At 44.1% G+C, this 27805-nt stretch overlaps 1 protein-coding gene across 2 annotated transcripts; it reads left to right on the top strand.

The window, feature by feature from the left end:
• CD2 (CD2 molecule) lies at positions 1-23785 on the top strand. Of its 2 annotated transcripts, XM_082459931.1 has the most exons (6): positions 1-3459; positions 3598-3903; positions 8253-8486; positions 12570-12673; positions 12850-12972; positions 14076-14210. In XM_082459931.1, exons 1-6 carry the CDS (start codon positions 3399-3401, stop codon positions 14091-14093), a joined length of 846 nt encoding a protein of 281 aa, XP_082316057.1. In that variant the 5' UTR covers positions 1-3398; the 3' UTR covers positions 14094-14210. The 2 variants fall into 2 exon arrangements, with proteins under 2 accessions (XP_082316057.1, XP_082316056.1); XM_082459930.1 differs by lacking the exon at positions 12570-12673 and having other exon boundaries at positions 14076-23785.
• Positions 23786-27805: the final 4020 nt, after the last annotated feature.

The raw sequence follows: 27805 nt of genomic DNA, 5'->3' as shown, positions 1-27805 counted from the left end.
TTCATTATTTCCTTAAGATAAAATCATTCTTGTGGACTTGCTAGGTCAAAATATGAAAATTTTTGATGCTTATGATTCACACTGACAAACTGTCCACCAGAAACTCTACACCTGTTTGCATTTCTACTGTCCATATTCAAGAATGTCTGTTTTTACCATCATTAACACTGTATAGTTTAATTTTTTAAAAAAAGATGAAAAATGCATCTATGTTAAAATTTACATTGCTTTATTAATAAATTGACTACATTTTCATAGGCTTATTCAGTTGTATTTCTTTTTTTGTGAATTGTCCCTTTGACAACCTTAACCAAATTTAATATCAAGGTGTTTTTTTCTACATGTTCTTTCTATATTTACATAAAAAATTTAATTTTAAGGATGTTAACCTTTGTTATATATCTTGCAAATAATTTGCCCCTTTTAGTACTTTGTTTTTTAATGTTTTTTAGGGCTTTTTATGTACAAAATTTTTAAATTTTACATAGATTTATCGATCCCTTTCTTTTTCAGTTTCTGCCCTTGAAGTCCTGCCCATTCGTCATTCAGAATTAAGAAAGATGTGAGAGGAGCAGGAATAATGTTTTAAAAAGAACAGAAAGCTGCTCTCCACTTGCTCCATGAGAGCCTAGGAAAACTATCAGGAAAGCTGAAGCAGGTAACAACATGGCCGTCACCACACTGTCTGGACCAGACCTTGAGAGGCTGGAGTTGGCAGCTGGCCAGTGAGTTAGCCACTTACAAGCAAGGAAGCTAGATGATAATTGCTTCTCAGGATCTGCATATACTTTTGAGAAAACATGTGTCTTAAGCACCCTCTATCAAAAAAACTTTTTATTACAAAATTAATGTATTCATTATCAAAATTTCTAACTTCACAGAAGTTGATAAAGTAAAAAGTAAAAGTTTCCTTTCTTCCGCTTCCAAATTTTAGTCCTCAAAGGGGAAACACTGTTAAAAGTTTGGCATGAGTCCTTACAGACTTTTTCCTATGCATACACTATTACATGTGATATAATATAATATAATAATGATATAATATAATATATTCTTACTTGTAGGGCTACTTCATTCTATTTTAACTGTTATTCAATATTTCATAGTATGAATATACCATAATTTTAGTTGTTTGAAAATTTTTATTACAAAAAAACACTATAACAAACATCCTTGAACAGGATTTTTGCACATTTATGCAAGTATTTGTGAAGGATAGATTTCTCACATTAAAATTACTAGGTAAAAAGTATATATATTTTAAAGTTTAGTGAAAATTTCCAAATTCCACCCCATGGGAGGTATGGCTTTATATACTCCCTCTAATATTATATGAAGGTGCCTGTTTCTCCCTACATTCGTGCCAATAATGTAAATCACTATCTTTTCTAACTTTGCCAGTCTGATTGTGAAAATGGTGTTTTATGGCTATTATATATATATATATATATTATATATATATATAACATTAGATGGCATCTCATACATTTATTGACATTTTTTTCTATAAAGTATTTCTTCTATAAACTACTCATTTATATCCTTTGCTCATTTTAAAAACTGAATTTCATTTGTCTTTTTGATTGATAGGAATAATTTATATACTTTGGATATTAATAATTTTTCATATATATTGCAAATTTTTCTGTCATGTCTTTTCATTTTGTTCATCATCTCTTTGCCTATACTTCAGTGTTACATTTTTACATAGTTTTGTCCATCTTTTCTTTATTAATACTTTTGGAACCTATAGCATATGTAGGTAGGGCTTCCATACTCAAAGGCATGAAAATATCCTCTATACTGGTTTTTTGTAGCACTGTGTAATACTTTTAACATTTAAAAATGTAATCCAACTGCGTTCTATTTTTGTGGATGATGTGAATTAGGGATTTGCCACACAATCGTGAGGTAAATAGTCTATTCAGGCTTCCTTTTGCCCAGTGGTTGAGATCCATTGTTTTGACTTACTTTCATTTCCTGGGCAACTTTCTGAGACAGGACATCCATAGTTGCACCTAAAGTTGAAACAGAAAACAAGCACAATTTTTAAGATTTTTGCTCACTCTATCCTAAAGAATCATAAGGCTAGAATTTTACATTGGAAATCTGTAACTGGGTGTTCCTCTCTCTATAGCTGGGTCTCTCTGTGCCTCTTTTTCTGGCTGTGTTCATCAGTGCATCTCTGTTTCTCTCCCTGTCTCACACATTTCTCTCCTCTTTCTTTCTCCTGGTCCTCTAGCACTTCTCTTTTTTCTCCTTATCTCTTCCTTTCCTTAACCATCTACAGTGTTAACCATCTTAAATGTTTCTTGGATGATTTGTTCTGGTTGTTTAATAGCATTTCATAGTCTCAATGCATTTTTGTTTGTTTTGGAACAATTTTTTATTTACCTATCTGTGAATTTCAATATAGTTATAAAATGTATGCTAGGCTTCCCTGGTGGTGCAGTGGTTGAGAATCTGCCTGCCAATGCAGGGGACATAGGTTCGAGCTCTGGTCTGGGAAGATCCCACATGCCGCGGAGCAACTAGGCCCGTGAGCCACAACTACTGAGCCTGCGCGTCTGGAGCCTGTGCTCGGCAACAAGAGAGGCCGCGACAGTGAGAGGCCCGCGCACCGCGATGAAGAGTGGCCCCCGCTCGCCACAACTAGAGAAAGCCCTCGCACAGAAACGAAGACCCAACACAGCCAAAAATAAATAAATAAAAAATTAATTAATAAATACAAAAATTTTTTTTAAATGTATGCTAAACATAAGATTTGGGGATTTCAAGCATTTACAGCTGAGACTCAATTTATATTTGTTTCTTTTTATCACATAAACAGTCTTAGAACATTTAAAATGCCTTTTGAGAAAGAGAAAAAAATCCACTTTCATAATTATTTAGTATGTATACATTTTCTAGTATTTGTAATCATGGAATAAATGATTGTATTCTGCTAGCTATTCGCTTATAAACATTTACCTATATTTCTATGTGGTCCTGTTAGGGACATTACAGCAGAACGGATAGAAGATGGGCCGTATGGTTGGATTTGGCTCCTTGTTAACTAAAGGGTGATCCTGAGTGATTTATTTAGCCTCTTAGTTCCTTTTCTCTTCGATGGGAATACTAAAACCCACCCAAGGTTGTTGTGAGGATTAAAATGTTATAAGACGATACACACTCATAAATATACCTGCTTTGGCAAAGGAGCACATCAGCCAGGTTTTTTATGTGTGTGCGTGTGCGTGCACGTGTGTGTGTGTGTGTGTGTGTCTGTTTTCTATGTCACTGTAAAGAAGCAAAAAGGAGAGGCACGTGGTTAAGCTCTCAGGGGGTGGATTCCACTGGTGTTATTTCAGTTCCTTTTAAAAGAAGAGCTCAGAGTCACAAGAAGGAAACTAACCCCAAAGATGAGCCTTACGTGTAAAATCTTAGCCAGCTTCCTTCTGATTTTCGCTGTTTCCACCAAAGGTAAGTTGGTGCGTGGGTCTCCACTGTCACCATTAGAAGCTTCTTTGGCAACCCTGAAGTGAGTGTAAGAATCAGAGAAGTCACAGCCCAGCTTTCCTCGGCAGTGAGCTACCTCAGTAACTTTCTTGCTTTTTGTAGGTGAGGTCTCTGAAAATACTAAAGTCATCTGGGGTCGTCTGGATCATGACATCAACCTGGACATTCCTGGTTTCCAAATGAATGAAGGGGTAGCAGACACACGATGGGACAAAAACAAAATCAAGATCGCACAATTAAAACAAGACAAGCCACCTTACCAGATAACGGACACGTATGTGATGTTAAAAAATGGAACTCTGAAAATTAAAGCTCTGAAGAGAAATGATAGCGATGTCTACACAGTATCTGTATATGATGCGAATGGAAAAAACATATTGGAGAAAGCATTTGATTTGAAGATTCAAGGTAAGTCTTTGTCCCCTAAATTCCTCCATCTCAGTATGGGTGCTACTTAGCAAGTTGAGGAATAGCATTTATGAAATGTCCCCAGCCCTGACCTTGGCCTTGGGGGAGCCCTAAAGGAAATCGAATGCATCCCTCCTGCCTCGGTGCAGGCTCCAGTTCTGTGAGAGAGATGGAATCCACAGCTAATAGACCCTCAAGTCTACATACCTCAAACTCTCTCTTCAGAGGCTGTGGGGATGCAGGGTTGAGTGAAGGATCTGGATTAAGATCCTGCGTTAATCAAGAGGAGGGGAACAGGTGGGGAGAAGAAAAAGGTGGCCGTTCCAGGTGGATGGTGAAAGGCAAGCTAGGTATGAGACTGGGAAGGGGAGGCGGACTGGAGGGCAGTGGGTCTTCCATCCAGAGAGACACTTTCAAGCCAGGATGTCCTGAAGGAGTAATTGTAAGGCAGAAAAGGGCTGGAAATGATGAATTTAAGGATGAACAGCCCTTGTTTCTAATCAGCTCAACATCGGCATGATCAACGGTGGAAGATGATATTTGCTGATATCTGTAGAAAATACACAAGGTGTGGCTTTGTATGTCTATGCGTGTACTGGGAGGGCGGTAGTAGCTATTGAAGATGGAAGCGTGAAGCCTAGCTAGGAAGCTGCTGCTTTAATCCAAGTGAAGTAGGGAGGGGCTGGTCTGTGAGACTCAATTCAGGTTTTGCATTGAAATCAACTGAGGTGCTATTAAAGTTACCAGTGCTAAGTCCCATCCCAGACCAATTTAATCAGAGTTTCTTGGTGCAGGGCCTGGGCATCGTAGGTGCTAAACTCCCCAGGTGATTTTAATGAGCAGCCAAAGCTGATAACTAGTGGCCTAGACTAAAGGGTGCCTATAAAATGCCTAAAGAACGATTACACTGGGGGTCATGTGTGGAGAAAGGATGAACAAAGTGGCTTGAGTTCGGGAGAGAGGGAAGAGAAAGTGCAATAGAATGGAAGTGACAATGAAGTCACAAGTCCAGGGGTCACTTGGCTGGGTGTGGATAAAAGTGAGAAGAGGAAGCTGTACTTAGCTTGGAGAGGAAGACAGGAATGCCAGCATGAGCACAAGCCAGAGATTCAGTGAGCAAATAAGCATTTCTGTGCTTCGCACAGGAAACGCTGCCAAAGGAAGGGCCCCCTCCTTCTATCTAGAGTCACCATCCAGCCCTGTTCTTGAGCACTCGGACCTGGTAGCAGCCCCCCTCCAACAGTCACAGACACTGTCAGCCCCTCTGCAAATGACAACTTTCCATACCTAGACCTGCACCAGAACGGAGAGTACATTCCAGAAATGGGGCGAGACAGAATGGAGCCAGCAGGGACCTCTGCTTGTGGGCTCTGGGAACCACAGATGTCATGACTCCTGCCAACATGGGCTTGAGTGTCCTGTTTTGAACTTGAGCTTCACATTCGTGTTTCCTTTAGTACTGCAGTGGTAATAATGGCTACCAGTGAGATGTCACGTGCTTTGCTATGTGATCTTATTTAAGGTTACCAACAATCCTGAGAGGTAGCTGTTATTATCCCCTTACTATCTATAAGGAAACAGAAGTGGCTTGACAGGAGCAAAGTCAGGATCCAAACCCAAGGCTAGTTTTCGCCAGGATGGAGACATTCCCCCACCCACCACCCCAAACAGCTTTATTGTAGTATAATTCACATACCATAAAATTCACCCATTTGAAATGTATGATTCCATGGCTTGTAGTATATTTACAGAGTTGTACAACCATTACCACAATCAATTTTAGAATGCTTTCATGACCTCAAAAATAAACCTTCACTCCTTGGCCAAAAGACACAGATCTTTGCATGTCACAACAGCCATCTCATTGTGTTTGTGTGTGTGTGTGTGAATGTCACACAGCATGTCAATTTGTGGGTCCAGTCACCATTTCCTGCCACATGACCTTGGGCAAATTCTCTATCTGCTCTGAGTCTGATTTTCATAATAATAACTCTATCAGCTATTCAGTGGGACAAGGCTTCAGGGAGACAACTAAGCATAGGTGCCTTGGGCACCTGGGACACAATACCTGCTTCCTCAGTGCTCGTGCTCTCCCCATCTCTTTGTTCCTCCATGCTTCTCAGTCTCCCACCTTGGTACCCACATCTCCTTAAGGAGGGGGCTGCTGCTGCCAGCTGAGGAACCAGTGGAAGGCCCCTTAAAAGCAGATGCTAGTGGAGAAGGAGTTTGTCCTAGCAACCCGGAATCAAAGAGCCTCATCTGTGAGACGTGCCCCACAGGATCCAACCATGCCTCTTGTATGAAACTATCTTACAGAGAGGATGTATGCAAAGATATAACTTCGACTGGATGGCCATTTCTGGGTGGTTCATATCAGTGAAATACTGGAAAGGATCTTAAAGTCCCCAGCAGTTAGGAACTTATTAATTAAATCAAGAATAGATCATTTAGGGCTTCCCTGGTGGTGCAGTGGTTGAGAATCTGCCTGCCAATGCAGGGGACACGGGTTCGAGCCCTGGTCTGGGAAGATCCCACATGCCGCGGAGCAACTGGGCCCGTGAGCCACAATTACTGAGCCTGCGTGTCTGGAGCCTGTGCTCTACAACAAGAGAGGGCGCGATGGTGAGAGGCCCGCGCACCGCGATGAAGAGTGGCCCCCGCTTGCCGCAACTAGAGAAAGCCCTCGCACAGAAACGAAGACCCAACACAGCCATAAATAAATAAATAAATAGATAAGTCAGGAGCTCTTAAAAAAAAAAAGAATAGGTCATTTAAAAAGATGATGAAAGTGTATATTTATTGGTGTTCCTAAAATAATTTCATAATAGATCATTAAAGGAAAACAGGCAGACTAAAAAAAAAATCTATGATCCAGTTTTAGTTTTTAGAACACTATTCATATGTGGTATGCATGGCATAGAAAACATTTGTTAAAGGGATGCATCGAAACATTAATAATTATTGACTCTGGGTAGTAGAACTGCAAGCGGTTTTTAATCTTCTTGAAACTTTTTTGGTATTTTATCAATTTTTACAGTGATGCGATTTACTCTTATAAATAAAAAAAGAGTATTTCCATTTTGAAAACACAAGCAAACTCCTTGACTCAACCCCTAGCGTATGCACTGACCCTGTCTTGTTGTATGGTGATGTTTTTCCATCCTCTTCATTCTGGGTCACACCGAATCCCTGGATGGGAAAAAAAACCCCTTAATTTCTGCCTGCCTATATTTTGGGACAGAAATGAAATTCGGTGAGAAAGTTCGTGGGGAAGACATTATTGTCTGGGAGGGAGGAAATCATAAAAAAAAAAAAAAAAAGCTATCCATCTGCATAATGAACGGAAAGATGCTGAGAGAGGAAAGTAGCAAGTCTGAGGAAAGAGAGGGAAGGACGAGAAAAAGGGCAGAAGTTGGTCACATGGCTCACAAGTGGTGGAGTAGGATTTGGACCCGGCCCAACTGACGCCAAGGCCAGGGCTTTTTCTTTCATGACGCAGCCTTCAAATATTATCATGTCAGAAAAGGAGAGGCAGGGCGTGTATGATTATGATTATGACAACTACCACCAATATTGTCAGTACCTGTCAGTGTGCCAGGGCTTTGTCACATGTCATCCCTGCTGTGACAGGTGGGGAATGTCTTTCTTATCCTTCTCTTGTGGATGAGGTCCAGTGAGGTATAGCAGCTCTGGGAAAGCTGAAGGCGCTCCCTCCCTCCAGAGCTTGAACTGTACACCTGGCCCCCTGCTCCCAGGACCTGCTGCTTCATTTGTGACCAAGGCCCCAGGCTACACATGTACCAGTCCTCCAGGGTCACGTTCGCAGCTGCTCTTAAAACACTGCCCCCACCCCGCTATCCCTCACAGGCTCCTGAGCGTATGGGGATCAGGATATGGTAAACCTCTTACCCATACTACTGAACTTGGATTTGGAAGGGTGAGCTCCTCTCCTGATTTGCCAGTTATTAGTGGGTGCCCTTGGACTGTCCATTTAACCTCTCAGAGCCTTGGGCACTTCATCTGTAAACAAGGAGAAAAACGTCTGCCTCTCTGTTTGTTAGGGTGAAATGATATCATATATGTGAAAACATTTTAAGGTATAAAACAGCACATAAGCATGTGATATGATGTATTTTTTACTGATATAATGTATCTATAAATATCAGAAATAAATTTGTTCTGAATGTGCTGTATAAATAAAATGAAATAGAAATGATTTTTGAAAATTGCTAGGGGTCTTTGAAATTTTTTCTGGTCCCAAACTAACTCAATTTCCCCTCTCTAAATAGCTATGTCTTTTACAATCAGTAAATGGCCTAATATGAATTGGATCTTTCTTTTCTTTTCAGAGGTGGTCTCAAAACCTGTAATTTCCTGGAGTTGTACCAATAGAACCCTGATCTGCGAGGTAGCAAAAGGAAGTGACCCTAAATTAAAACTGTTTTTAAATGAGACCCGTATCAAAGAAAGTCATCAGAAGGTCATCACACACAAGTGGAACAGCAAATGGACTGCATCATTCAATTGCGTGGCGAGTAACAATGTCAGTGCCCAAAAGAGCACGGTGACCATCAGCTGTTCAGGTGCGTGGTGGGCACTGGTCAGACACCCCAAGTTCACTTCACAAACACAGCCTTTGAGGCCCACAGCAGAGGACCGCTCCAGGGCCTGGGGGCTTGGGCTGCGAGGCATCCCTGGCTCAGGATGAGGACTGAAAACATACCTCTTTTCCCCGGAAGTCTTCAAGGGAAGTCTTAGAGGAGAGAGGAGGTAGTGCTCTATGGTTGCCCATCTTGGGAGTCTTCTCAGGGAGCATGGTATAACCTCAGGCAATGAAAAAGATTCTCTTCTAGGCAAAAGAATTGCCAAGTAGAAGAGATAAAAGGAGCTGTAACGGTGATCTCACACAGACCGCCACTTCCCAGAGGGGCAAGCTGACTTGCCCACGATCCCTCGGCTAGTCAGTGAGCATGATTGTGGCTCTTAGGGCAATAATAGGGAGCAAAAAAGATTCCTTTCTGGAGGGGAGATGGCTGGCACCTCCTATCAGGGGCAGAGGCAGAAGGGCTGTAGAAACCCTGGGAGTTAGAGGCTTGTGGGGAGGAAGAGCTCGAGGCCAGGGAAGACCATGAACACAGGTGGGCAATGCTCTTACTGCCTCAGAGCAGACAGCCCAGCACCAGAAAGTTCTGAAACTTCAAGAGTCTAAGTTCTTTCCTGGACCGCCAGCTTGATGTGACCCCTAGAAGTAATTTTTTTTTTTTTTAATAAATGTATTTATTTTAGGCTGTGTTGGGTCTTCGTTGCTGCATGCGGGCCTTCTCTAGTTGTGGCGAGCGGGGGCTACTCTTTGTTGCAGTGCGCAGGCTTCTCATTGCAGTGGCTTCTCTCACTGTGGAGCACAGGCTCTAGGTGCACGGGCTTCAGTAGTTGTGGCACGAGGGCTCAGTAGTTGTGGCTCACGGGCTCTAGAGCGCAGGCTCAGTAGTTGTGGCGCACGGGCCCAGTTGCTCCGCGGCACGTGGGATCTTCCTGGACCAGGGATCAAACCCGTGTCCCCTGCATTGACAGGTGGGTTCTTAACCACTGTGCCACCAGGGAAGCCCCTAGAAGTAATTTTTGAAAGGTGGCCTGCTCTGGGAGCCAGGGGTCTTGACTTCTAGTTTGGGTCTGTCCAAATATATAGGGATGACCTGGACAGAGTTCTTCCCCTTTCTGGGCTTCAGCCTCCTGGTGCACAAAGAAGATGAGCCCTGTGATCCCCAAGAGTCTACTCATCTGATACTCTGGGATTATCTTTCCACTGCTGTCTAGTCAACCCCCTGACAGGAAACTGAGCACAAAAATAGTTATTTGGCCAGAGACCCTGAGTTTCTATAGTGAGTATGGCTGGTCAGTGACCCTAGGAAGCAGCCCTGAGGTGGTGTGAAGTCAGAAGTGAGACTTTTTAATATACATTTTGAATTAGTTATCAGTTGCTGCGTAACAAACAATCCCATATTTAGTGGCTTAAAACACAAGCAGTTATTATCTCACAGTTTCTGTGGGACATGAATCTGGGAGTGACTTAACTGGATGTTTCTGGCTCAGAGTCTTTCATGAAGCTATAATCAAGACACAGGAAGGGGCTGCAGTCATGACAGTCAGGTGCAAGCACTACTGGGGGAGCATGCATGTCCAAGTTCACTCACGGGGGCGGCATTGGGCTGCCTCACAACATGGCAGCTACTTCCCTCAGAGCAGCCTAAGAAAGAGCAACAACAAGCGCCCAAGACAAAAGCTGTGGTCTTTTTGTACTTGATCTCAGGAGTGATAGATGTCCCATCACTGCTGCGGTATTCTATTCATTAGGAGCCTCTCAGTAAGTCCAGCCCACGTTGAATCAGAAGGGGTCTCACATCAGTGGGAATACCAGGAGGCAAGGCTCAACGGGGACCATCCTAGAGTCTGCCAGTCACACGCTCAGACCAGCGTCGCTTCACCTCCTATGAAGTCTATGTCTGCCCACCAGCCGTCCCTCTGTGCCCCCCATCACTAAGGCACAGTGAGTGAAGTCACCCCTCCTCGACTTCACAAGCTCTTATCCCCTTTTAGGAGGCTCTTAATTAGAGTTGCCAGATTTAGCAAATAAAAAGAGACAGTATAAATGTGTTCCAAGTGTTGCGTGGGACATACTTATACTAAAAACTATTCGTTGTTTATTTCAAATTTAACTGGGCATCCGGTGTTTTATCTGGCAGCCCTACTCCACGCTTATTTTAACTAGATCCCACCAGTATAAAAATGTGTGTGCATGAGGGATGGAGCGAGGGACGAAGGGCTTTGGGGGAAGCTGAGGTTTGAAGACTGGAGCATTCCTGTCCCTTACTCTGTGGTACAGAGTGGGAGCCAGTCTGGGAAAGGGCCACTAGAGAGATGGGAGGAGTACCTAGGGGGAGACTGGGGATGAAAGGGCTGCTCTTGAAGACCCTAAAATGGATCTCGATGTTTCGTCCTAAAATGGATCTAGATGTTTCGTCCTAAAAGGCCAAGACAGAGAGGAGCAATGATAAGATTAACCACTTGGCTCAGAAAAGAATGAGCATGTACTTAAAACCAAAACAGTAGGAGGAAGGAGCAGGTTTGGACACACAAGAAGGACTCCACCACATAAACTCGCAGGCACATTATCTCCAAGAGGGAGTGCAGGAAGGAGCATGGCTGGATTTAGTGACTGCGAGGACGTAGCTTTGAATGACAGAGCCACAGCTGCCTCTGAGACAGGCTGGAACATTCCCCGCAGAAAGCACCCAGAGGCTGTGCTGGACAAATCTGTGAACAGACTGTGTAAGGCACTCCTACATTCCCAAGCCTGCCCAGATAGGGGCGTGCTTGCCCTGCCTGAGGGCTCTGAGAAGACAAGCTAGTGGCTTCATGGTTTAGCCCCTGCTCCCCAACTGGTCCTAGGCCCACACCCCCCCACCCCCCCCAACCCAGGTCAGACCCCGGGAAGTCCTTGGCTCAGCCCAAGGTGGACTCCAAGCGCCCTGGCCCTTCCTCCAAGCAGGCAGAGCCTAAAGGACCCACCTAACTTTCCCGGTCCAGTTTCACAGCAGGTTAGGATTATGCTTGCTTTCCTAACGGAAGCCCCTTCATCCACAGAGCATAGAGAGGCTGTGCAACCGGCAGGCAAAGAATGGGTCAGAGAGAGACTTAGGAAAGAAAGCAAGGATTAACAAACCACCGCAGTCTGAAAACCTGTTTAGTTTCGTTTCTGAGCCTCCGGCTTGCTCCTGGGGCCCATCCTGGGCTTCATGTACAATAGTATCTTCCCAGGAATGTTTGGCTAGAGAAGGGTTTCCTTGTTTTCCAAGGTTTCCTTGGTTTCCTGAGCTCCATTTGTTCTCCAGATGCACGAGTCCCCTGACCCCTGGCCCCAGCTGCTGCCTCTGTGACTGCTGTTGACTCACAAAGGGGCAGATGGCCCAGCATCCCTCCCGGGAAATAGCTCCCAGAAGCACCGGTGCACAGAACTGTAGTCAGAGCAGACCCTCATCTTTGTGTGTAGTTTTACAGTTTACAAAGCACTTTCACATCCATTATCTGATTGACTTCCAGCAGCCGCCTGTGATGTAAGTTCCTTATCTCCATTTTTTAAAGACAGGAACAGGCTCAGAGAGGTGGAGTAACTTGCCAAAGGTCACACAGCTCTTGCCTAGAAGAGCCTGCACTCAAACCCATTTCTCTTAACACAGTCGTTGTTATCCTCATTGCATGACAGCAGCTGAAGGTCTGTGAGCTGAAGATCAAGTCCACTGCTGCTGCTAACTCGCTGTGTGTTTGAGTTTCTCTCACAGGCCAGGGAAAGTCTGGGACGGGGTGCTGCCTCTGAGGTCAGAGAACTGGGTTGGACATTTGAAACATGTATCCTGTCTTTAGAAACTTTCTGGCCAAGAGGGTGAGAAAAAAATCATGACGTGGGAGGGCAGCCAGAGATGAAGCTGGAAAAACAGTGCAGAAACGTGGAGATGAGGGGCTGCTTAAAGGAACCACTCAGGAATGGATACGGTATGGCCTCAGGCCACTCATCCTCCCTCTCTGGGCCTTGTCTGTGAAACTAGAGATTACCCTAGATCTTCTCTAAACTCTTCCTCAGATCTAAACTTCTGTGACATTCTCCTTGATAGGGGACAGTGCTTGGTACATGAAGAATCAGGCATTTGTGGTTCAGGAGAGCAGTTCTCCAAGGAGCGTTCTGAGAGGGCTTATCCTGGACCCTGCACCCGCTCAGGTATTGACCCAGTTCACCAGCCTCCATGAGCTTGTCTTCCCTGAGGCTGAAAAGTCCCACCAAGCTCTTTTATCTGAAAGATAGGAGGCAGGAGTCCTCAAGTCCTTGGCCAGAGCAACGAAATGGCCCCTCTTCCCAGGACCCTCCCATCCATCCCACATCTGTTCCTCTTGCAGAGAAAGGTCTGGATATCTATCTCATCATCGGCATTTGCGGAGGAGGCACCGTCTTCCTGGTCTTCGTGGCGCTACTCGTTTTCTACATTAGCAAGAGGAAAAAACAGAGGAGAAAGAGAAATGGTAAGCTCCCTCTCTTCTGTCCCACCGCAGGTCTGGGTGAAATCCCCGTGGAAACAACTCATGGGTCTGGCACTTAGAGTCTGGAAAGAAGATAATGGAGATGGGTAGTTTCAGAATGTCAGGGCTGTAACCGGCAGTTACAGTTTGTTCCGTTTTGTGGTTAGCTTGATTTTTGAAAAACAAATTCTCAGGGGTAACAATGTGGGAGCTTTGAGAAGCTCCATCCAGGCCGGCCTCATTGGAATCCACCACCTGAGGCTGACTGGGTATAAAGCTGTGTGGACATATGTTGAATGAGCCACATATATCTATGTGGGTAGAAAGATAAGCTTCGAAACACCGTTTCTATGAACAAACATCTTGTCTTCTCCTGAGGGTGTGGCCAAGGTGGGTTCAAGACCAAGCTCCTAGGAACACAGGTAACATTTCAGGACATCACAGGGACTCCCAGGAACACACTTGTTCTAAAACTGGTTGTTTATATCCCCTTTCCCAGTCACTGTTCCAAGGGGAGGGGTTAGGGCTGTGAGCGTTTCTTCCTTGAATCAGGCCTGTCTGACAACTCACCTAGAATGAGAAAGTTATGCTCATAAGTGAGGAGATGGCTCAAGGAGCGTCCAGGCCACTCCAAGCAGTGTGGGTGAATTACAGCAGAACTGGGTGAAAGGCAGATCTAACGGAGAGACGCATCCAGAGGCAGGTAGGGACTAATGTCCTCTCTGACTACTCAGAGCTTATTACGAGGGCTCTAACCCTGCCGTGCTCTAGGACATGATCCCTGGGATAACTCAGAGGCAGGGCTGGGGTCTGAGTGCCCTCTCTGCTCCCTGGAGACCCAGGCACAAAACCATCTAAAGCCCTGGGCTCTAAAGCCCTAGGCTCTCCCTCTATCTTTCTGGTGGGCATTTCTGTCTCCCCTACCACCCCCCCCCCCAAGGCCTGGAATTCTCTAGAGGGTAGAGGTGGCTCCTGCTTCCTCATCGTATCCCCCGGAGCAGCTAGCGTGACATCTTGTACACAGGAGGGACACTCAATAATAAATCGTTACATTGATCTTGATTGTGTCTTGCCAAGAAAACTCTTCAGAGGTTTTATTGTTGCAGATGAGGAGCTGGAGATAAGAGGGAAGAGAGTGACCCCTGAGGAAAGGGGCTTGAAGCCCCACCAAATTCCAGGCTCAACTCCTCAAAATCCAGCCATGTCCCAAACTCCCCCAATACCTGGTCATCGTTCCCAAGCACCCGCTCGTCGTCCCAGGCCTCCTGGCCCCCGTGTCCAGCACCAGCAGAAGAAGAGGCCTCCTCCAACCCTGGGCAAACAAGTTCACCAGCAGAAAGGCCCTCCCCTCCCCAAGCCTCGAGTTCAAACGAAACCTCCCTGTGAGGCTGAAGAAAACTCATAACTGTCTCCTGACGCAGCTGTCCTCTTCCTCTAACTAAAAGAGATTAAAAACCGTCCTTTCCCATAAAAGGCACTGTGGAATTTCTCCACTCCAGGTGTGCACGCCCACATTTCCATCAAGTGTGCTCTACAAGCAGACCATGATCACCTCCCCAGCCCAGGAGCCACAGCCATGTCTGTATCTTCCAACTCAGCCATGTGGTCTGATGTCTGGAGTCTCTGGCCTCCTCACAGAGCTCCACCTCACCAGGAAGGGAAAAACAATAAAGGTGCACACATTAGGATGATGGGTGATCGAGCGCAGAATCCTAGAGCTCTCCTACCCTCCCTCTCAGAGCACGTGCAGGTGTCAGATGTCAAGCAGTCGCTGTGGCCATGTCTTGCTGCAAGCAGCTTCCTGCTTGAGAGACCCTTGGTTTTCTTAGGTGGACACTTGCTCACTGTATCAGGAGTACAAGTGAAACAAAAGCCTTGACTTGACCCCAGCGTCTACTCGTTGTAGAAAGGAGCCCAGCATCCAGCTGCTGAATGAGAAAGGGGCTAGTGGGTGGGGTGTGACAGCAGGACCAAATTTGGCCATCCCAATTCAACTGGGCCACCTTAATCCCCACCAGCACAACCAGAATCCACTCCCCAGGTCTCAGCTGCAAAGCTGGACCCACAGCCTATTGGTAGATTTATACAATGAATTGAAATCTCTGTGCACAAACTTCAACAAGAGACACCAGGAAACATAATCTCATTTTGGGTTTCACTTCCTTGACTCTTCAGACATGGTCACCATGATCTGTAGAACCATCCTCGAAAAGAGGGAAATCCATGAATACTGAAGGTGCCATGAGCCTACCAGACTACATGTAAAAGGGCAGACTAAGAGACAACTTGGCTGAAGCAAATCCCAAGTCTTAAGGGACCATTATTAAAAGTTCAGGCCCCACCCCCAGCTAGCAGTCATGCTAGCTGTACTTTGAGGGAAGTGGGAGAGAAAAGAACAGTTTACAGTTAAGGTTCTAAAACAATAGGTGGTGAGAAGCCACCTGCTTTGAAATGTTGGTACCATGTTGTTTGTGGTCCCATCCGCCCACCTTCTCCCAGCTTCTTAGACTTGCTAAACCTTGTCAGGCTCTGGCAGGAAGCTCTGAGGTTTAAACCACAAAGTCTATGTACATTCAGGACTTCCTGTGAGAGCTCACGGAGGGTTGAACTGCTCTTTTCTCTGAACCTGAGCGTCCATTGTTTTAGCACCCAGAGTTAATTATTAAGAATAATGATGAATGGAAGCCCATAGCTTCCTGAAATTCAAACATGAAATCCAGTCAAGTAACAGTCATCACAAGATCAACCTAGGAAGAGAAATGAAGGTCTTAGCACTGCCCCCTTTCTCCTTCCTCATTGCAGTCCTGAGCTATTCCATCGGCCATCCTGCCAGAATGGCTCCTATCCCATTCCCTTCCTGAAGTCCTCCCTGGCCTTGCCAGCCTGCGCTGTGCCTTTCTCCTGAAATCTTGTGGCATTATATACACCATACAGAACATGTATTGCCTCTAACTATTCAATCCTTCATCATTTATTCATTCAACAAACATTTATTGAACTTCTACTACATACCAGGCTCTGTGCTAGGTACTAGGAACACAGAGGTGTACATGGCATCTTTGCTTTCAAGACACTCACTGTCTAGCTGGGGGAGGGGTAGACTAATTACAGGATAAATGTAACCGTGTGATAAGTATAGGTCAGAGGCCAATACAGGAGCCCAGAGGAAGGACTTGGAATCTGGATTGAGTGGTGGGACTGGGGTGACACAGAAGGCTTCCTGGAGGAGGTGGCATTTGAACTGAGTTGTAATAGATTAATAGAACCGGTGAAGCAGAGGTGCAGAATTACCCATGTAAAGGGAGCAGCAAGGCCAAGCTCATGCCGACTACCTGTTTATATAAATGTGTTATTCCTTTTTCAACTACTATGTTTCATCAATTTGAAGATACCATTGATTTTTTTTAAAATTAATTAATTTATTTATTTATTTTTAGCTGTGTTGGGTCTTCGTTTCTGCGCGAGGGCTTTATCTAGTTGGGGCAAGTGGGGGCCACTCTTCATCACGGTACGCGGGCCTCTCACTATCACGGCCTCTCTTGTTGCGGAGCACAGGCTCCAGACGCGCAGGCTCAGTAGTTGTGGCCCACGGGCCTAGTTGCTCCATGGCATGTGGGATCTTCCCAGACCAGGGCTCGAACCCGTGTCCCCTGCATTGGCAGGCAGACTCTCAACCACTCTGCCACCAGGGAATCCCCAGATACCATTGATTTTTAACTGGCACCATTATTTACATACCATAAGAAAGAAAAAACACTCTCAATCACACTGTAACAAATGCTAAGATACAATCAGTTTTAGGCCCAACCCCATTCCTGAGGTGTCAAAATGTGAAAAAAAAAGTGCATTTTAGAAGCAATGAAATGCATGGTTAATAAGCCTCTTGAGGATGTTGACCATTTCTCAGCATTGCCCGTACCACTTTACTGAAAATTTCACTGGCCAGTTGACTCAATGGGTGAGTACAGTCTTGATAAAAGGAAGGGAAGTGAACATCCGTGGCATCTACACACGGAAGATACACTCCCCGGCTTGCTGGAATCTCCACCGTGAGACGGAAAACACAGGCCTCACTCAAGACTTGTGCTGCAGTCACCCCTGCTGAGGTTGTGTGATCTCCCACTGAGCCTGTCCCACAGTGTGGACTTTCTGAGAAGTGGTCAGGCCAGCTGCAGAATAGCTTGCTGAGCTTGTGAGAAAAAAAAAAAAAATTGACGATTCAGTAGCTTAGGTTGGGGCCCGAGGCTCTGTTATTTTTAACGATAACAATTCTGAGGGGTTTTCAAGTGGGGAACCACAGGTCTGGTGGTCCAATACTGGTCCTCCAATTATTAATCTTCAGTGACTTGTCAAACCTGAGGACTTTATAGATAATACAGCATTGTAAGAAAAACAGTGACAGTCCAGTTAAACAATCCTCTGCGGGTAATGTCCACTACGATGAATTCATCCTGGTTGGAAGATATATTTAGGTAATTTGAGACACTGGAACACCCTAGAGTGTCCCATGAAGATGGAAAATTCCAGTCTTTTTGATATCCTCCCTGCTCTCCCTAAAAGCAGTCTGATCCTAGCAACTGGGTCAGCCTAGCTCCAAGGGGACCTTGGCTGCAGACTAGCAATTTCATCTCAGTCTTCCTTCTGCAGTCTCTAGGGTGAGCTCGCCTGGGCTGGCTGGGCTGCAGCCACACGGTTCCTCAAGCTCACCCATGTGTTCCCCACCGCACGACCATTGCACGTGTTGACCCCGCTGCCCACACTCCTCACCTGGCTCTTCACCTGTCCACACTCTTCTTTCAGGACTCAGACTGAGGGTCATGAAAGAGCCCCTTCCTGACCCCTGAACTCTGCTGTGACATGAACCTTGTGAGACCATCTCATCTCTGTGTCTCATTCTGTGGTCCTCTAGTTCAAAGGAGGACGAGGCCCACAGGTACTGCAGCCAGAAGGTTCTGACTCTCTCTCACTGGCTTTGAAAGCTTGAATAATTTACTCAGCCTCTTTGAACCTTGGTTTCCTCATCTGTAAAATGGGGATAACATCTCACAGAGTTAAAGTGAGGATTAACTAGAAATAATGTCTGTAATTGTAACTGAGATGCCCTGGTGTACAGCAGAAATTTGACAACTCTGAGCTTTCTTTCTGGCTTGATACCTGAGAATGAATACCCTGGATAGCAGATACAAATGGTCCAGTATCGGAAAGAGACACAACCCATTTTAAATTAATAAATAAGCACTCTGTAAGGTGACTTAGTGTGCTGTGAGTTTGAGTCACCTGAGTTAGTTTCCTAACATCTGGCCACATGGGACAGACAGATAAAATCCAAAGCCAGATATATTAAAAGCAAAGAACAGACCTGTGAGGCAGCCCCACAAAGCCTGGATTGAGCCATCAGCCTGCTGACAGCTCCCAGGCCCCATAAGCAGGGCCACCCTGATGACACTTTTGGACATCACTCCACAAGACGGAGGTTGAAAACCACAGGAAGGTGGTTTATTCACAGCAATACAGAGCAGGGGAAGGGGTGGCAGGGGAAGTTCAGGTCTTTCTGATAGCCTGCCTCTGATAGGGTGTGAGATCTACCCACTGGTCAGGGCCGGCAGCGGGAAGGTGCTTACAGCAGATGTTGGGAGGGACAATCAATTTCATGGATTTTAGCAAACAGTCAAGCAGTCCCGGAGGTCCCACATGAACTGGTGCCGCAGAGCCCAGCCACATGGACTGGGGAAGCAAAACCTGGATTGCAGGGAGCTGTCTTCAGGGAGAGAACAGGGCAGGGGTAACAGCAAAGCAGGGGAGTTTCTAGTTAAGGGTAGCAGCTTAACTCATGCGTCAGCCTTTACTCCCTTCTGAAACCCAACAAAGATAACATTAAACTTAACAACAATAAAAGACACAAACTACAAGGACGAAGAGAACAGAGGGAAAAAAACCAAAAAACAGTAGCACAATTAAAACCAGAGGGATTAAGTACAAGTTCTCTACTGAATGTTGAGACTGAGCTCTTACCCCACCCAGCTTGCAGAAATCAGGCAGAGTATTCATGATATTTTCAGGCAGGATATTGGGAAAGATTTATCAGCTAAAGAAAACTCTCACCTAAAAAGACCTAATGACACTGACAACCAAGGTTTCCCAGTAAAACCACCCAGCTAGTCGTTAAACCCCTCCTGCTCACAGAGGTTTTGGTCTTTACTCTTCCTCCATCTCCAAATACGGTCACATTGGGGATTAGGGCTGCAACATATAAATTTTGGTGGAAATAATTTAGTCCATAACAGTGTTGAAGTGCTAGTGTTCCTAAGGGCAAGAAGGCTCTATGTGTCCTATGGAAAAAACCCATGTGTCAGATTAGCTTCATTGAAGCATGAGTTATAGTACTGTTGGCCGTGAGTTCAATGTTAATGCATCAGCAATGTATACTAAATTAGGTGTCTTTAAACAGAAACGCACATAAAACAAGGTTCAAGGTTCTGTATTGATCAGTTGATAAAAATGTGTGACCAGAGGCTTCCAGGAACCTAACCCTGTATTCCCCCTGGGAGCATAGTTCAGTATTTGCTAAGTCAGTGTTCGTGGTGGCTTTAGAGAACACAACCACTATGCATAATGAGAACTGACTGTATATGCGTTTGTTTTTTCTTCTGGCACTGCCTTCAGATTAGCTGCCCTCACTCTCTCTGCCACCGCCAAGCTGCTGGGACTCTTGCCCAGGATTGCTGTGGTGATGAGGCAGCCCAGACAGGGAGGAGAGAGCAGGGATGGTTTAAAAGCTCTCCGCTCACCTACCCTCTTCTGCCCCAGGCTGTGGACATCCATCCCCTCAGGTCCCCTTGCTCACACTCCCACTCACCAAGAGCCTTCGGTCTTCTCAGAGGGTCCTCAGTTTTGTTTTGTTTTGTTTTGTTTTATAATTCTTTATTTTATTTATTTATTTTTGGCTGTGTTGGGTCTTCATTTCTGTGCGAGGGCTTTCTCTAGTTGTGGCAGGCAGGGGCCACTCTTCATCGCGGTGCGCGGGCCTCTCACTATCGCGGCCTCTCTTGTTGCGGAGCACGGGCTCCAGACGCGCAGGCTCAGTAGTTGTGGCTCACAGGCCTAGTTGCTCCGCGGCACGTGGGATCTTCTGGGACCAGGGCTCGAACCCGTGTCCCCTGCATTGGCAGGCAGATTCTCAACCACTGCGCCACCAGGGAAGCCCCCATGGGTCCTCAGTTTTATGTTAGTTTTTCATATCCATGCTTTTTTTCCCTCCAGTAGTTCTGTAGTTTGCCAAGAGTTAGTTTTGGAGGAAGGGACCAGCAGCACAAGCTGGTTCATTGGCTTGTCAGAAACTCGATCAGGGAGGATATTAGTAATGCGATGTAAGAACAACCAAGTGGAAATATCAAATGTGAAAAATATAGTAGTGGAAGCAAAAGACATAAGAGCTGGGATAAGTAGCAAGATAGATACAGTGAAAGAATGAATTAAGGAGCTGTAAAATAATCCTGAAGACTTATTCCAGAAGGCAGGGGAAAATATAAAGAGATTTTAAAAAGTAAAAGAAATACTAAGAGATATGAGGGATAAAAATACCAACATTCAGATAACAGGGATCTCACAGAAGAAAAAATTTAAAAAAACATAGGGAAGAAAATGAAGGCTATGATGCGGAGCCAAACAGAAGAGATAGGAACCCCCAAATTAGACACATTACTATGAATTAAAATCACTGACGACTAAGAAAATTCTGAAATGTTTTCAGAGAGAGAAAGAAGCTCACATCCAAAGAAACAGGCATCAGATTTACATTATACTTCTCAGTAGCAACACTGGATGCAAGAAGATTAAAAAGCAATACTATTTTTAAAATGTTGTACATAGAATTTTATATTCAGCCAAATTGACATTGAAATGTGAGGACATAATAGAAAGTATTCTGGATATTTTCTGACATACAAAACCTCAGAAACTATGCTATACATAGACTCATTTTGAAAAACCCTTGGAAGAAATATTCAAAAAAGAGGAAAATGAATCCAACAGATGCTGAGGAGAAACGTAGAGTTAGGGTGATCAAATAACCTAGCAAAACTGTTGTGTAAAAAAAAAAAAATGTGAAGGTTACAGAAAAAAAGCAAAGGGAAAACTATATTCATAAGAATCCAGAACTAAAATTTGATCTAGGCTATATCAGTTTCGTGTGTATGTGTGTGTGTGTGGTTTTCGTTGTGTGTATTATGTGTGGGACAGGGGAAGCAGAGTTCAAATAGGTGAGACAACCTGTTAAACTACCTGCCTTGTCAGGGAGAGGAAATAGATATTGATACATTTAATAAGTCAAGAAGAAGAAATAATCAAATATGTATCTTAAGGTAAGGGCAACCACTATAAGAACAAAAATTAAATATATTCTTTTAAACCAGCAGAAGAAAATCACATCTACTCAGTGAAAAGTAAGAAGGTTAAAACAGAAAAAAAAAAAAATTCAGTAATGGAAACTACAAAATAAGATGGCAGAAACAAGTCCTAATACAGAGTGGTTATGATAAATGTATATAGATTAAGTCACAAATCAAAAGGCAGAGCATCTCAAATTGGACATTTTGAAAGATCCAACAATATATTGTTTACAGAGGACACATTTACAAGAAAAGAATATAGAAAGGCTGAAAATAAAAAGATATCAAGCAAAAAAGATGAGACAGCAGTCTTAATACCTGACAAAAGAAAATTCCAGGGACAAGGGAGGAAATCATATGTTGGTAGAAACAATAATAGAGCAAACACATATGCACCTGAGAATATTACCTCAAAAAATATAAAATGACAACTGATAGAGCTTGATAAGAAAGAGCCAAATTAATAATCTTAGTTGGAAGTTTTAACATTAAAAAATTATATAGGAGAAAACTGAGCCTTCAGAAATGAATAGGTTAAACAGAGAAAAAAATAAGCCATGATGTAGAAGATCTGAATATTTCAATCAATAAAGCTCAATTTATCTATACCCAATAGGGTACATATTCTTTTTGAGTACACATAAAAGAGTTTAAAAAATTAATCACATACTAGGCCACAAAGGAAATTACAAGAAAGTCTAAAGAATGACTACTATTCAGATTACCTTTTTCAATTATAATGAATTAAATTGGAAATTTTTTTTTAAAATGATAGTGAAAAGAGTGCTTCACTGGCGGCTCAGTGGTTAAGAATCTGCCTGCCAATGCAGGGGACACGGGTTTGAGCCCTGGTCTGGGAAGAGCCCACATGCCATGGAGCAACTAAGCCCGTGAGCCACAACTACTGAGCCCATGTGCCACAACTACTGAAGCCTGTGTGCCTAGAGCCTGTGCTCTGCAACCAGAGAAGCCACCACAATGAGAAGCACACACACCGCAACGAAGAGTAGCCCCCGCTCGCTGCAGCTAGAGAAAGCCCACGCGCAGCAATGAAGACCCAATGCAGGCAAGAATAAATAAATAACTTTATTTAAAAAATTAGTGAAAAGAAATCTACGTCAGATTACTAGAAAACATTACTTTTCTGGAAATACATTATTTCTAGAAAAATAGAAAACATATAGTTAAGTAATTCTTGGGTTAATAATAAAATCACCAAAGAAGTAAATATATAAAACCAAATGACAATGAAAGTACTACATGTTAAAATTTGAAGACTACATCTACAGCAGTACGTATTGAGAAACAAATATGTAGTTTTAAATACATTTATCAAGATATAAGACAGGTTGAAAACAAGCAAAGGATAATATTCAGGAAGGTGGGAAAAGAATAAGCAAAGAAACAGAAAGAAAAGAATAATAATAAAGGTGGAACAGATATCAGTGAAATCGCAAATCACAACAACAAAACTAGAGAGTATTAATAAAATCATAAACTAGTGTTTTAGAAAGACTAATAAGATAGACCTGTGGTGAGACTACTTAAGGAAAAAGAGAGAGGTTGAAGGTTCAAATAAGAAAAAAATTACAGAATGTAAATGAGGGGATAACTACAGATGCAGCAGAAATTTAAAAATTCATAGAAGAGCATTATGAATAACTAGCTATACACTAATATATTTTTAACACTAAGGAAATTTGCTATATTTCTTGAAAAATTTAAAAAGCAAAATTGGCACAAGAAGAGGCACAAAACAGGAATAAACTATGAGGTGTTAAAGAAAGTGATATATTATCAGAGATCTACCTTTTAAAATATCTCCAGTGCATTTTACAGGTGACTTTTATGAAATGTCCATGGAGCACTAATTTCTATCTTATACGAGTAATTTCAGAAAATAGAGAAAGAGTGAAAACTGCCCAGTTCAATTTATGAGGTTAATATAATCCTGATTCTAAAACTGAATAAGAACAATGTAAAAAGGTAAGTATGAGTTCATTTCACTTATGAATGTAGATTTTTAAAATCCTAGATAAAATATTAACAAACAAAGCCAACATTATATTTTTTAAAATACATCATGATCAAGTAGTGTTCATCCAACAAATTCAGGGAAACATCAACATAAAAATAATCTATCAATAAAATTACAAAATAGCTGAAAGGAGAAAAATCATGATTATATTAGTGTACAAACAAACAACATTTGATTAAAAGTCTTAGTCTACTAAGAATAAAAGATCCAGCCATGGTTGCTAATTGGTCCCCTTCTAATGATAACAGTTGACCTGGATAGCATGGTTGCCAAGGTAAAGACTACATTTCCCATCCACCCTTGGCTACTAGATGTGGCCAAGTATTTAGGCTCTAGTCAAAGGGGAGCGTTCTGAGCCATCTGGCAGTGCGGAGTCAAATCAAGAATTCATAAAACATTTGACCTGACAAATCTATCCCTGGGTGTATATACCTTAGAGAAATACCTGTACAAGCCCCTTATATCTGTTCTTACAAAGAATTATAGGTAATCTAGAAGGTGACCAAGAGAATGGATAAGCATATTTTGGTGCTTGTGTAGAATTTTATGCAATTAGAAACAACAAGTTGAATGAGTACACAGCAACAAGGAGACATCTTAAAAACAGTACTGCTAACGAATTATTTTTGCCAGGGGGAGCAATTATAAAGAGATAGATGAGAGAGTTCTTCATGGTGATGGAACAGTTCAGTATTTACAGATTCATTACATAGATCTGTACATGGAACCCAAATGCATAGAGCCACACACACATATATACATACATACACTCAGAGTTCATGTGAAAACCAGATAAAATCTGTGATTTAGTCAACAGGATTGTACCAATATCTATTTCCTGGTTTTGATATTGTAACACTGTTATATAAGATGTCACCATTGAAGAAATCTGGGTGAAGAATTTATTGGACTCTAGATACTATTTTTGCAACTTCCTATGAATCTATAATTATTTTACGATTAAAAAAAAAAAAAAACTAGAAGGAAACTTGGGTGGGTAAGTCTGTTGACTGTTCCAGAACAATGAGACATTTTTGCAGATAATTACAAGACTAAAGGAGAAATAAAGGCAGGCTAGCAAGAACCTTCCATACAAATACTATGCAAACGGAGTCTGGAAGCAACTGCAGAATTAAGGGCAAAGATGTCAGGATGTCATTAGATCTTTGCTCTTCTGCTGTAATTTCACTTCCTGACCAAGAATATTACGATATACTTGTGTGGCAGGAGGTTGTTATTTAGCTCATAGGTATGAGACTGTGGAGAACTTGGTGCTCAGGCATGAACGCTCTGCTCTATTACAGTAGTGAATAAATCCTAATCTTAAAAAAAAGTTGTAAAATACCAGTGCTGCTTAAGAGCCATCTTATTTCCATGTCGTCTAAAAAAAAAGGCCCAACTTTTTTTAACTTTTCATTTTATATTGGAGTATAGTTGATTAACAATGTTGTGTTAGTTTCAGGTGCACAGCAGAGTGATTCAGTTATACATATACATGTATTTTTTCCAAATTCAAAAAAGGCCCAACTCTTTACTGCCACTTTTTGAAGCACCTCCCAACTTGACTTCCGCCTGCCTCTCAAGCATCTCCTCACATCTACCCCCCATCACTAAGTTCTAGGTGTATGAACTTTATTCGGTTCTTTAAATACACTTAAACTCTCACTTCTAGTCCTTTGCATATGCCAGCCCTGCCGCCATATTTGGCAAACTCCTATCTGTCCTTCAGGTTCCAGATTAAATATCATTCTTCTTACCTAAGACCCCAACCACGTTCCCTAACAGACTAGAGTACAAGGCCCCTGTCCCAAATCCCTCACAGCACCATGACCATCCCCTTCCACAACCTTCCTAACATTTTAGAGCAGTCACTTGCTTAATGCTGCCTTTTGTGCTGGGCCATGTGTCCTGGGTCTGTCTTGTTTGCCTTGGAGTCACCCGTACTTAATATGGTGCCTGAAACATAGTAGGTGCTCAATAAATATTTTTAAACAAATTCACTGATTTAATCATTAAAATATGTTTGCACGGGTGTGACTGGTTCAGGAGCCAGAGGACCACCTCAGGAACCACACCCCCGACCAGAAGTACGGCGTAATCAATGTGTAGCTTTTTTCCCACGACAGGAACAGGATGGACCTGGTCAAGACTCATCTGAGAACTGGGACAGGGTTGTGTCTACAGATGAGGAGACGACCAGGAGCATCTGTGAGAAGTGGGCAGGTGGCAGCCAGGGAAGAGCCCAGGGACCCGAGGCAGGTTCTCCACTCACGCTCCCTGGCCCCAGATGGAATGAGCTTAAGAGAATAGGGAAGCAATTTCCAGAAAACGAAAGCACCTGTGTGGATATTTTTGTCTTTTTCACCTTCACAATCACCAGACTGAAAATTGACCCTCAGAAGACTTTGGGAGAAGGCAGGTGGTCTGAAGAGGTGGGTTTCGTGCCAGAGGAGAGCTCACAGAGACTCTAGCTGCTTCCTTTTGCTCCTGCCTCAAGGTCAGGCCATTGAGGTTGACTTTGTAAGATGCTCTTGGGGCAAAGCTGGCTGCATGTGCCTTAAGAGTGCTAACAGTAACAATAGCCTGACGACAGCAGAGCTACCTGAAGTAAGAAAGCTGACTAACCAGTGTTTGAATGAATAGGTCCCACATCAGCATGCCCATCAGCGGAGGCAAACCCTGATGGGAAAAAGCAAGGTGTCTGTGACCTAGATTGGTCACTGCATCAACACCTGCCCTCACAGAGCTGATAAAGAGATTCAGTGTGACGGTTGGTTACACCACAGAAACACGTTTCCCTAAGAACGTGAGGGGAACAAGTAGCAGAGATTCCTGCTTTGGGAGCAGGCCTGTCATCAGTGTGTCCTACCACTCACCTCCCTGGAGCAGGGGTCTTCTGTGAAGCTGTAAGGAGGTAGAGGATAGTCCCTTCTATACTTCAGAGATCCATGTCTCAGGGCCAGGCCCAAGGAGAACCCACTGATGTGATTTCTGAGGGGCCGCTGCTCCCCAACCCCCAGATGCTCCCATCCCACTGGCTGATAACTGAAATCCCACTATTAAAGCTTCGCGTTTTTCAGTGTGGAGCAGTGAGGAACAACCTAAGGACTCAGAGCCACGTGTGAGACCATCAGACTGCCCGGTGGTTTCAGGATGAACGTCCTAACTTTCTAATGATTAGGGAGCCCTGTCAGTTTCCTCACAGACATTCTGTTTTGTTTTGGTTTTTTTTAATTAATTAATTAATTTATTTATTTATTTATGGCTGTGTTGGGTTTTCGTTTCTGTACGAGGGCTTTCTCTAGTTGCGGCAAGCGGGGGCCACTCTTCGTCGCGGTGCGCGGGCCTCTCACCACCGCGGCCTCTCTTGTTGCGGAGCACAGGCTCCAGACGCGCAGGCTCAGTAGTTGTGGCTCACGGGCCTAGTTGCTCCGCGGCATGTGGGATCTTCCCGGACCAGGGCTCGAACCCGTGTCCCCTGCATTGGCAGGCAGATTCTCAACCACTGCGCCACCAGGGAAGCCACAGACATTCTTTTATTCAGTAAGGTAGGTATTCCAGGTCCTGAGATTATCCTTTCTTTTTTTTTTTTTTTTTCATATTTACTTCAATGGGAAGCAAGTGGGGCCTGTGTGCACTTTATTTTTCCTGAGTGTGGGAAAGGCCACCCGCCTCTGGCTTAAGGGTTTGAGCCCTATTAGAATGTGAGTCTTCCCAGAAGAGTGCAGCCTTTTTGTGTGGAAAGAAGGGCAGGTTGGCACCGGGTGCTGAAGGTGTGGAGACGGTAGGATGAGGTTGGGGGACTGAGCGTGTAGCTTAGGGGTGGGACAGTAATGTGAGGAGGGGATTGGGCCAACTTCTGTCCCCTCAGAACTCTGCCTGAGGCCAGCCCTGCTCAGAGCACACTGGACCCCGGAGCCCCAGAGCAGAGGGACGGAGCTGGGCAGGCAGGGCAGCTGGCCTGGGCTCTCCCGAGCAGCTGTCAGGCCCGTGGAGACCACTGCCCCCTGCCACGCGCCCGCCCCTGGTAGCCTCCAAGAGCTGCCTGGAAAGTGAAAGAGAAATCTGTCCTCTTCTAAGGAGGAAAGTCCCCCGTTCTAGGAGACAGAGTGTTTCCTCAACCCAGAGCCCAGGGGAGAATCTGTAGGGAAGAGGCCAGGGGAGCCTTGCTCAGAGGAAGCCATCCTCAGAGAGAAGCTCTCCTCAGGGGAGCGCCCCTCAGGGGGAGCAGTCCTGAGGGGTAGCTCTCCTCAGGGAGAACTTTCTTTCCCTTCTTCCCTTCCCCGTCATGTGGATTCTGGCAGTCTCTCAGAGCCAGATCTGCTTCTGCTTTCTCACAGGACAGGGTCATACACCATCATTTACACCCTCGCTGAAAATGCAGTCACATCCATTCAGAGAAATGCTTCCC

Source organism: Balaenoptera physalus (assembly GCF_965194825.1).
Source record: "Balaenoptera physalus genome assembly, chromosome: 1".
NCBI lineage: Eukaryota > Metazoa > Chordata > Mammalia > Artiodactyla > Balaenopteridae > Balaenoptera > Balaenoptera physalus.
This window is presented reverse-complemented; position numbering and strand designations above follow the sequence as displayed.

Bases quoted from the DNA above. Each gene is read 5' to 3' on its own strand.
- CD2 (XM_082459930.1), top strand. From the start codon at position 3,399: ATGAGCCTTACGTGTAAAATCTTAGCCAGCTTCCTTCTGATTTTCGCT. The intron at 3,460-3,597 runs GTAAGTTGGTGC...TGCTTTTTGTAG, and splicing joins TTTCGCTGTTTCCACCAAAG to GTGAGGTCTCTGAAAATACT. The intron at 8,487-12,849 runs GTGCGTGGTGGG...TTCCTCTTGCAG, and splicing joins GGTGACCATCAGCTGTTCAG to AGAAAGGTCTGGATATCTAT.